Source organism: Streptopelia decaocto (genome assembly GCF_964273445.1).
Source record: "Streptopelia decaocto genome assembly, contig: HAP1_SCAFFOLD_30, whole genome shotgun sequence".
Lineage (NCBI taxonomy): Eukaryota > Metazoa > Chordata > Aves > Columbiformes > Columbidae > Streptopelia > Streptopelia decaocto.
Genome location: NW_028116159.1, coordinates 196,089 through 207,190, shown reverse-complemented (window position 1 = coordinate 207,190; position 11,102 = coordinate 196,089). Strand labels below are relative to the sequence as shown.

General features: G+C 59.1%; 1 protein-coding gene across 1 annotated transcript in view; it reads left to right on the top strand.

The window, feature by feature from the left end:
* Window positions 1-9,952: 9,952 nt before the first annotated feature.
* Window positions 9,953-11,102, top strand: part of LOC309452335 (uncharacterized protein) — a gene marked incomplete at both ends in the record, with an annotated part of 41,834 nt that continues 40,684 nt past the window's right edge. Inside the window, one exon of the mRNA XM_082076976.1 lies at window positions 9,953-9,970. Coding sequence (XP_081933102.1) covers window positions 9,953-9,970 — 18 coding nt within the window. The remainder of the gene's footprint in view (window positions 9,971-11,102) is intronic.

Below are 11,102 nucleotides of genomic sequence, written 5' to 3'. Positions count from 1 at the left end.
GAGGTAATTTTTAAAAATATCCCTGTCCTTAGAACGGTCTGTGGCTCTTTCTCCCTTTGTGGACAACTGCTTTTTTCAGGCAGCAGCATGTCCAGGCTGCACCGGTCCATTACATGGGCAGAGTTAGTGTCCGTCCCAACCTGAGAACCTTTTCTCTTTGCCTTCCAGTAACATGCTGGAGCTGCAAAGCTGTTTCAGACACCTACGAGGCATTCCGTGATATTCCTTTGGATATCAAGGTAAGATGTTTGGAAATGGTGGTGCAAAATGTTTCGAGGTCCCTGCAGGGGCCTCGTTTCTCTCCAGTAAACTCCGTTGACTTCAAACTGCGGGTTGTTACCACGCAAGATGGTGGATGGGAAGGGAACTGGACTTGTGTGCTCCCTCCGTAGCAGCCCTGTAAATGGTCTCCCTGCGCTGGGTGCCAGCTGGGCAAAGAGCAAGGATGCTGTCGACAGCCATGATGACGCTGTCCTACCGCCCTGCTTTGGACTCCTCAGTACGCACATGATGCTGGACGGGTGGCTTTTGTGGCTTTTGCTGCTTTTGACCAGGCAGAGCACAGGACACTCTGGTGCTGCCCAGGAGTAGCTGTTTATTGGGTTAACGCTGGCACCACATGGGGAGCTATTTCTTGGGATTTTGAGTTTCCAGGAGCTCAGTGCTCTCCTTTCTTTCTCATCCAGGCAGCCACATCTGTCACCGGAGCTCTGGAGGACTTCGTCAGACCCGAGCACCTGGATGGCAAAAACAGCTATAAATGTAGCAAGTAAGATCTTTCCTAATGACATCTTCATAGTAGATACTGGGTTATGGATTTGCGTGTCTGGAAGCAGTAGTTAGGTTTGGACGTCACTGAGAAACCCAGTCGTGACACAGCTTGGGGTTTTTTCTGTTTGTTTGGTTTTCTTCCCCGTACAACCAAACCTCCTGAATCATCCACAACTTGGAATAAAATGCATTTGTTTCTAAGATGGGTACATTTTTTTCCCCTTCTACCTGAACTGGGCAAAACAAGCCTTAACTCAGCCCTAGATGGACGGGGGGTGGAGTGTGGGCAAGACAGGTTGCAACCGTTGGGTCTGTGTTTTCAAGGTGTGAACAGCGGGTCAGTGCGTCCAAGAGACTTACAATCCATCAGGCCTCCAACGTCCTGACCGTGTGCTTGAAGAGATTTGATCCTTTCTCTGGCAGAAAGATTACCAAGGTATGTAAACAAGTGCACAGCCACGTTGTCTGCTTGGAAGGAGTCCTTTCCCAAAGGAGAACGCTTGTTCTGGAAGTTGTTCGTGTCTGCACACGATGGCTATGGAGTGCAGCCGTCTGAGAAAAAGAATTGCAACAGCTCTGCCTTGCTCTTGCCCTTGTGGCCAGAGGAAAGTTCCAGGGTGAAGATGAGCACCTGGGTGCTCATGAAGAGTTGGTTTGGCCGAGAACAGTTTTCTGCCACTTTGGTGATGACATGGCGACACCTGTTTCTGATGAACTGAGAAGATCCTTTGACAGGATTTTCTCAGGCTGCTTCCCAAAGACTCTCAGGATAACTTGGGAATCCTCTTGGTGTCTCCTTAGGTCGTGCCGTACGCAGAATATTTGGACCTTGGCAAATACACATCTGAAGCGGCTGGAGGACCACTCCTCTATTCCTTGTATGCCGTCCTGGTCCATGAAGGTCACAGCTCTCAGCAAGGACACTATTACTGCTTTGTAAAGGTAAAAGTGTGATTTGCATTGGTCTATTGTGCCCTTCAGTGATGTACTGCCTGTGTTTTTGTTTTCAAAAGCCTGCCGTTCATCTGAAGATAGAATTGCTTTGCTTTGCAGGCCAGCGATGGACGGTGGTACAAGATGGACGATGCCTCTGTGGTTCTGTGTGACATCCAGACAGTTCTCGGCCGGTGTGCATATTTACTCTTCTATGTCAGGTAAGAACAAGTGTGAAAGGGTGTTCAGGATACGCTCCCTCTCCTGTTTCTGATCTTGTCGTTGCTGTTCTTCTCCGGTGGGTTTTGCTTTCTGTCCTAAGAGAGAAAGACCGTCCAGCTGAGTTCTGTCTGCTCTGCAGATGGCCCTGTCCTTTCTTCTTCTTCCTTGTTTGGCACTAATCTGTTGTGCTTGCGTAAATTGCTATCTGTCTGCTCTCTGGGCCTGGCTGGCTGTGAAAAGAGGTGAAACGGGGGTCCAAGCAGGTAGAAAGATGAATTCCTGCTCTGAAAGGGGCAGATACGACTGACAGAGCACGATCTAATTTCCAGCTTCCAGTCCTGGTTCAGTCTTCTGCGTGTCATATCAAATGCTGCCAGAAGATGCCAGGATGAGAGTGAAGCCACGTGGAGGCTGCGAGAACAACCCTAGATTAAGATCCCTGTTGTTTCTCCAGGCACCATGATTTGACCCCCGGAGCGGGCGCTGAACGCCAAGAGACACAGAGCGCTGGGTTGGCAAAGTCGGTTCAAGAGCCGAAGAGTCCCTTTTCTCGAGGCTTCGTGGCACCGAGAAAGCCGGAAGGTGAAGCAAGTACACAGAGGATCCACCAGAACGGGAGCCCACGGGACTCCGCAGCGCCTCCCCCTCAGCGCTGCGGCAGGAAGAGAAGGCACTCTGCCACTGAGGAGGGGGAGAAGCTGGACGGGAGCCACCCAGACTGTCCGCCTCCCAAGCGCAGGCGCACCGGCCCTGTGGAAACGCAGAAGCGCGCTCCCCGTCAGCTGCGGCGTGGCAGTGGGATCCTGCGCCGCTCCTCCCACAGGGACAGAAACAGCTCTGGTTATGGCAGAAGCTCCATTTGGGAAGGGCTGTACAGCTCGAGCGGCCACCGAGCAGACTGGCACCCCGGGTCAGGAGGGGAGCAGCTGCGCTGCGGCAGGAAGAGAAGGCACTCTGCCACTGAGGAGGGGGAGAAGCTGGACGGGAGCCACCCAGACTGTCCCCCTCCCAAGCGCAGGTGCACCGGCCCTGTGGAAACACAGAAGCGCGCTCCCCGTCAGCTGCAGCTTGAAAAACAAGGTGCGCTCCCCCCAGTGCCCGTTCACCCAGAGGCTGCAAACAAAAAACCGCCGTGCAGAAAGAGAAAACAGACCTGTGCAGAGGAGGGTGAAAGTGCGCCCGAAAGAAAGCGGCAAGGATAGAAGTGAGCCTTCTGGCGATCCAGCCTTGAAAGAGAAATGCCAGAACGGGAAGAAGATCAGGAAATCCAAAGCGAGCTCGGGAGAGGAGGACTGCAAAGGAGGCCGCGTTTGCAGCCTCACCTGGCAATGTTGCCAACCTCTCTGCCAGGTGTTCCAGGTGCACGGCTTATGGACAGAAGCGTTCAGTACTCGTGGCTGAAATTACCATCGACACTGGCCACTGACCATCAGAGGCCACAGACAAACATTCTCAAGAGGATGCTGACGGCTGAACTTGACATGTGTGTCTGCAACAATAAAATTGCCGTCATAGCCAAACCCAGTCCTAAGTGGCACCACCTGATTTCCCAGCAGAGTTTGACGACTCAGGAAAGAATGGAGGAGCTTGATTTGGGTTTTGTTTGATTGTTAACTTCTTTACGTTTTTTAAATTTCAGCCTTCAGCGATGCAAGCAGCCTTGTGAGCCAGAAGGGCAGAAGCTTTCTACAGCTGCTGAGCATAATAAATTAGCATGTAGAGTTCTCAGTGAACATATGCCAAAGCACAGAGCATCTCCAGAGCTGCTCGATTAGAGACTCAGGTGCTTGCGTTCTCCTGGCAAACACGGACAGTAGTGCTGGGGAAAAAAAGACAACACTTGAGTCTTGAGGATGGTATTGGAGTGTCCTACAGGTTCAAGCAGCTTCTGGCCCTCTCCTGACTGCTGCAGTTTGTTGTTCTTTTTGGTGCTTTCCCCCTTTTCTTAAACACGTCATCACAGAGGTGCCACCGCTGATTGGCTCAGCCTTGGGCAGGTCTGTCTTGGAGCCGGCTGGACTTGGCTCTATGGGACACAGTGGAAGCTTCTCGCAGCTTCTCACAGAAGCCACCCCTGTCGCCCTTTTGTGCCTTTTTCCACCGAGGAGGGAGGTTGGTGGGGGGGCCGCTGCTCGGGGCCTGGCTGGGCATCGGTCGGTTGGTGGGGAGCAATTGTTTTCAGCTGCATCCCTTGTCTTTCTTGGGTTTTATTTCTCTCTCTATTTGCCTTTTCATTACAATTTGTAATTATTATCATCATTTCACTTTGATTATTAAACGCTTTTGATCTCAACCCACAAGTTTTCTCAGTTTTATTCTGATTCTCCCCCCACATTTCCTGAGCCCATGGACCACCCCTGTGAAATGTCCATGAAATGTCACAACACCCCGCTGAGCTCATGGAGCCCGTGGCTTTGGGCTCCGTCTGTTCCGTGGCCACTCCGGACAGCACTGGTGTCTGTCCCGTGGGGTCACGGGCACCAAACCCAGCTCGGGTGGGAACCACCCGTTTCCCCTCGTGTTCAGGGCCCAAAGCACCAGCTGTAGCATCTGCCCGTCCTTTTGAGTGCCCAGAGCCTCCTTCTTAGTGCTCAAACTTTCATTTTTAGGATCCTGGCGTGTCTTCCACTACCCATGGCCTTTGCTTAGAGCCCCCAGCTGCATTTTTAAGTGGAGCTCGTTGCCTGGCAACAACCACCCAGAAGTCGGTGTGGGAGTCAGGACAGCCAATGGCATTTGAGGGGGTGGGGAGAAGGTCTGTGATTGATATGTAACCAACCAATAAACATTGAGGCTGCAGGGGAGGTGGCAAGGGTTGAAAGGCTGGGCACTGTGAAGGGCGGGCCATGCTGGCTCCACCAATCATACCTGGAAGCAGAGTGGCACATGGATGATTGGCAGGTTTTCTGACCAATCTTTTGATGGGAGGAGCAAGGGTTCAGTCCCAGGCAGCCGATCAGAGGAAAGGCCAAGCAGCCCCGGCCCCAGGCCCAGGGCCTCTGTCCCCGCTCCCTCCCCTCCCCCTCGGCCACCCCCATGTTCTAGAGCCCCCGTCTCCAGGGCAGCCGCCCGCTCACACAGTCAGTATCCCGGGCCGTGCCACCAGACGGCAGCCACGTGCCACCCGGCTTTGGTAGGAATGAGTTCCAGGAAAAGAATGCTCATTGACAGGAATTCAACCCGTTAGAGCAGAAATCTCAGCAGAGCACTGCCAGCAGCTGCCCTGGCGCTCCAGCACGCTCTAACTGCAAATACTTCATTGCCAGCTGCAGCAACACAGAACTCTGGGGAAAAGCAACTCACGGTGCCCCCGCGGCGGTGGCCGTGCCAGAGCTGTAGGGCTGTGCCCGTTGCCCCTGGACGTGCCGGTAGCCGAGGATGGAGCTCGGCAGCACCGGAGGCCTGGGGCCACCGCTGTGCCCTGATGGCCACAGGGACTCGTGCACTGTATGTGGAACACCCCGGGATCGAAGCAGCAGCCGCACGGTGCTCTCTGCACTCCCCCTGTGTGGGGGAGAGGGAGCCGTGCTGGGCCGGGGGGACCCTCCATGGGCACCCCCCAAGCCGGCCCCCATCACCAACAGCCCCCGGCTCTGCCCAGGCACATGGGCATCCCCATGGGGTGAGCTGCTGAGCAAGGAACGGGGCTGCAAGGGGGAGGAGACTCGCTTCTGGGAGAGGAAACAGGAGAGATGGCCCCAGGGATGGGGGATGTTCTCTGGAAATGGAATTTTCTGGGGATGAATCAGCCAGGCCAGGGCAGGGGTGGTGGGTGCTGGGAGTGCCCGGGGTCGGGGATGGCGAAGGGGCCGAAGGTGCCGGGGTGTCCGAGCAGACAGGGGTGCCGTACCTGCTGGTGGGGCCTGGGGGGCCGGGGGTGCCCCCCCGGCCCGGGGTGCCCAGGCTGCGGGGAAGGGCTGCTCCTGCCCGGGCAGTGGGCACAGGGGGGCTGAGCCTGCAGGAGAGACAGGAGCCATGGCCGGCGCTCACCTCCGCTCTTGCCCCCAGGAGCGTCCTGGGCTGCAGGGGTCGGGGTGGGTCCCTACCTGGGGGGCAGAAGCTTTGGTGGAGCACAATCGGCTGCAGGAGCCGCAAAACCGGGGGGGCCTGGGGGCCGCGCGCTGGGAGCCGCAGTGGTGGCTGCGCCCTCTGGCTGTTGGTATCTAAGGACTCTTTGGGTGTCCCAGGAGGGAATGCTGAGGCTCCCCGTGTTCTGTCCCAGCCCAAGAGCCTCCCCAGCTCCTCCTGGGCAGGGAAAGGGTTCAGGGGGCTGGGCTGCCCCAGCCCCCACAGGCGGCTCCCAGGGGCTGGGGCTGCAAGTGCCTTTGGCTGGAAGCCTTGAGCCGTTCCCAGAGCTGGGACATCCTTGGCATGGGGGGACTTGGTGGGACGAGTCCCACGCCTGCACTGCTGGGCAGGAGGGTCCGGGCTGGGCAGGAGGGGTGGGCAGGGCAGGCGAGGTGGAGCTGTCGCACGGGGTGGAAGGGAGAGCTTGGATGCTGCAGCCCTTCCAGTCAGACGGGAGGGGGCTCAGAGCCGCTGGGGGAGGGTCAGGGGCCGCCAAACAGAGCAGAGGTTGCACTGCGTGGCTGCTGCCCATCGCCCAGGGCTCAGGAGTCGGCCGGTGCTGCTCAGGCTTGAAGAAGCCCCGTGGAGAAGCTCAGGAGCCAGCAGTTCCCATGGTGGACGTCAAGCGAGCGGCAGAAGAGCAGCTTGGCTGGGCAGGGAACTCCTGGCCCAGCTCCGGAGGAGACAGGAATTCACCGTCTCTAGAGCCAGGTCAGGCTGGGCAGGAAGGTGATGGAGCCGTCGGTCATGGGTGCGGGGAGATGGCACCAAAGGGCAGAGCTCGAGTGGAGCTGGAACTGGTGGGATCTGTGTCAGACACCAAGAAGGGCTTTATTAAGTGCATTCAGGGCAACAGGAGATCTGAAGAAAACGTTGGAGCAACGGCAGCGACGGAGAGAACTTCTTGTCACAAGTTCTCAGGGCCCAGGAGCACAGACGCCCTCCCAGCCTGTGCTGTGTGACCCAAAGCCAGTTCCCGCTCTTCACGCCGTCAGAAACCTTTCTGTTCCGAGGCCAGCGCGGCAGTTTGATGCGGCGGGAGAACAACAACCCGACCCCGGACAGAGTTGATGTTTCCAGGCTCTGCGGTGGCAGCCGAGGCCTCTGAGCTCCGCCCACGGGTGGGAGGGGCCATGGGCGGGGCAGCCCCTGACTGACATCCAGACCGACCAATGAGAACGCTGCATGCCCTTGGCCTCAGGCTTCGCCTTGCAGGATATTAGGATGCTGTGGCTGGAGGGACGGACAGGGACAGACAGACAGCTGTCTGGGTTCTGCTGTTCCGGTGCGGTTCTGTTTGGGGTTTCTTTAGTAGGGCCTTTGGCCATCTTGCCGTTTGCAGAGGCCTCTGGGCCTTTGCTGCCTTTGTCTCTCTTCTTTCTCCGGATCCGCTGTTGGGGACCAGGTGCTGCTGCCGGGACCGGCTGCTCGCTGGGACGCACTTTGTGAGGAGTTGCAGTTAACGTCTCTTATTTTATAGTCGACTTTTCACTGTATATATAATATTACTAGTAGCCCATTAGTCTTATTCCGTGGTCTCATTAAAGCATGTCTGTGTCCAGCCCGAGTGCCCCGGTGCCCTCTCCCCTGGGGTGGGTGGGCAGTGAGCGAGCGGCTGCCGTGGGTTGGAGTCGCTGCTGGGGTCAAAGCGCGACCCCTCCCGGCTCGGCAGCTTCCTGGGGAGGGGCCGTGGAGAGGGAGGCGCTGAGCTCTGCTCCTGGAGCCGGGACAGGACCCTGGGAATGGGGCGAAGCTGCACAAGGGGCTTCACACTGGACGGGAGGAGCCATTTCTTTGCGGAGAGGGTGGTCAAGCACTGGAAGAGGCTTTTGTGGGGGGTGGTGGATGCGCCAAGGCTGTAAGCATTTCAGAGGCGTTTGGAATCCCCACTTAAAAACATGCTTTAGTGGTTGATTATCTTTCCAATTTTATTTCCAGGCATTCCTGGTCCTGCAGCTGCCCAAGGTGCAGCCAGACAAGGGCAGGAGGGTCCCTGCCCTGCAGCCCCTCCCTCGCCATTCTGGGGTGATTCGGGTTGTTCTGTGGGCAGGGAGGCACAGCCGGGCTCTGGAGCTGAGCGCTGAGACCCGAGGAAGGGCCGGATTGTCCTGAGGCTCTGAAGGGCTTTGTCCCCAGCCCTGTCCCCACTGCAGGGGATGCTGCTCGTGTTCCAAAGACGTTGCAGCCCCTGTTGTCTGTGTGTCCGTCCCCAGCCCGGCCCCCCCAGGTCTGTCCCTGTCCCAGGGGCTCCGAGCTGCTTCCTGCGTGGGGCCGTGTCCGTGAGTCGCACAAGGACCCGTCTGTCCTGCTCCCCCCGCCAAAGCGCGTCTTGCCCTGGGGAAGGGGACAGGGGAGCCCCCATTGCCTGTCCCGCTGGCGGTGACTCAGCCTTTGGGGGACTTGGTGTCCTTGGGGTCTCATGGGCTCTGATTTGGGCTCATTGGGGCTTTTGCAGCTCTCAGGGCAGTTTCCCGGTGCCCCCTGCGCTCCCTCCCCCTCCCACACAGACACGGAGCAGTTCTGGACAAACAAGGTTTAATACAGAAAAACAAGAGAAAAGGTCCCAGAGTTACTCTGACCCCCCACCCCCTCCTCCCGCCCCCACTAACACCCCCGAACACCCCCCTCCTCCCACACCTCCCCTGACCCACCCACCCCCAAACCCACCACCCTCCTCCCACACCCTCCAACCCCCCAGACCCCCAAACACACTCGCACTCCTCCCACACACCCTAGACCCCCCACCCCCAAATACTGCACCCCTCGTCTCCCACACCCACCCCTGGTGTTCTCTGGTCTAATCCCCCCTCCCACGCCCCTGCTCCCTGCCAGAGCCCTGCGCTTGCTGGGGGGCTCTGCCGAGGGGCTCTGCCCCCGCTTCTGCCCTCGCTGCTCTGCCTTGGCTGCCTGGGGCAGTGGCAGCTCCATCCCCACGTCCCTCCACAGCTCCGGGGGCTCCATCCCCAGCACATAGAGCTCGGCCATGCTCAGCACGGCCTCTCTGAGCTTGGAGATGGTGTAGTCAGGGCTCAGAAGATCTTCAGGCAGTGAGAGGGACGAGAAGTCAGGCTGGGGGACAGGTGGGCTGGTGACACCAGGGTCCCCTGGCCTGGGGCTGCTGACAGGAGTGTCCTGGGTGACCCCCACTGTGTCCAAGCAGCAGCCAAAGATGTTTAGGGCCTCTTCCAGTGGCACCTCTTCGGTAACTGCAGGGTGTCCCACTGGGTCCCCAGGAGCTGTGTGGTGGGGGGCAGCAGAGGGGCTGGGGGGCTGGTGCTGCCCAGGGGGCTGGTGCTGCCTGGGGGTGTCCCCGTGGTGGTGGCCGTGCCGGAGACGTTCTGTGGTTCCACTGGCCCTTCGCAGGTGGTGACAGACATGGGGAGTGGTGAGGAGGCAGGAGCCACAAAACTCCCCTCTCCAGGGGTGTCCCCAGTGTCCCCAGTCATGGGGCTGCTGCTGGCACCAGGCCGGCAGACTGCAGAGACGCCAAAGAGCCGATGGGCCTCTCCAAACAGCATCTCCTGAGACAAGTGCAGCTTAGCTCCTGGGTCCTCCTGGTCTTTCTCCTGGGGAGCAGCAGAAGAACCGCTGGAGATGTTGCTGCCCCCAGGTGTCCCCTCAGCGGTGGCCGTGCCGGAGCTGTACGGCTGTGTCCATTGCCCCTGGACGTGCTGGTAGCCATGGATCGAGGTTGGCAGCACCATAGGGGATGGGACCACCGCTGTGCCCTGGTGGCCGTAGGGCATGGCCCACTGGAACTGGAACACCCAGGGGTTGAACCAGCAGCAGCATGGTGCTCTCTGCAGCCCTGTGTGGGGGAGAGGGAGCGGTGCTGGGCCGGGGGGACCCTCCATGGGAACCCTCGAGCCGGCCCCCATCGCCAACAGCCCTGGTTCTGCCCAGTGCCGTATGTGCCGGGGACAGGGGTGGTGGGTGCTGGGAGTGCCCGGGGTCGGGGATGGCGAAGGGGCCGAAGGTGCCGGGGTGTCCGAGCAGACAGGGGTGCCGTACCTGCTGGTGGGGCCTGGGGGGCCGGGGGTGCCCCCCCGGCCCGGGGTGCCCAGGCTGTGGGGAAGGGCTGCTCCTGCCCGGGCAGTGGGCACAGGGGGGCTGAGCCTGCAGGAGAGACAGGAGCCATGGCCGGCGCTCACCTCCGCTCTTGCCCCCAGGAGCGTCCCGGGCTGCAGGGGTCGGGGTGGGTCCCTACCTGGGGGGCAGAAGCTCTGGGGGAGCACAATCGGCTGCAGGGGCTGCAGGAGCCGAAAAAACAGGGGGGCCCGGGGGCCTTGAGCTGGGAGCCGCAGCGGTGGCTGCGCCATCATCCCTCTGGCTGTTGGTAACTAAGGACTCTTTGGGGTGTCCCAGGAGGGAATGTTGGGGCTCCCCGTGTTCTGTCCCAGCCCAAGAGCCTCCCCAGCTCCTCCTGGTCAGGGAAAGGGTTCAGGGGGCTGGGCTGCCCTGGCCCCCACAGGCGGCTCCCAGGGGCTGGGGCTGCAAGTGCCTTTGGCTGGAAGCCTTGGGCCGTTCCCAGAGCTGGGACATCCTTGGTATGGGGGTACTTGGTGGGACAAGTCCAAGGTCGGACGTCAAGCGAGCGGCAGAAGAGCAGCTTGGCTGAGCAGGGAACTCCTGGCAGAGCTCCAGAGTCGAAGTGCCGGATTCCAAGTGACAAAGTGACCAGTGGGCAGAGCCGAGCAGGACAGAGCGGCTGCTGGATTGCTTGCTGCAGTTGCAGTGTCTAATATTAGCCACAGGTCCTCTACTTTAGGAGCCCTGTCAAGAAGGACAGCGATCCCCGTTTCTGTCTGTAACCCCCCGGAGCAGCGGTGTTTGAGGTCTGGAACATGAATTCTGTCAGGTTGCCCAGGGGACGCTAAACGGCTCTTGGCTGCTTTGGTCTGGACTTAAAATAGGAACGAAGCTCTTCCAGTGTGCGTGTGTCCTGACACTCCCCCTTTCCATATTGATCCCCAAGAATGAGTCCCCCCTCAGTCTCCTCTTGTCCAGCTCCAGAGCCCCAGCTCCCTCAGCCTTTCCTCACACGGGAGATGCTCCACTCCCTTCAGCATCTTGGTGGCTGCGCTGGACTCTCTCCAGCAGTTCCCTGT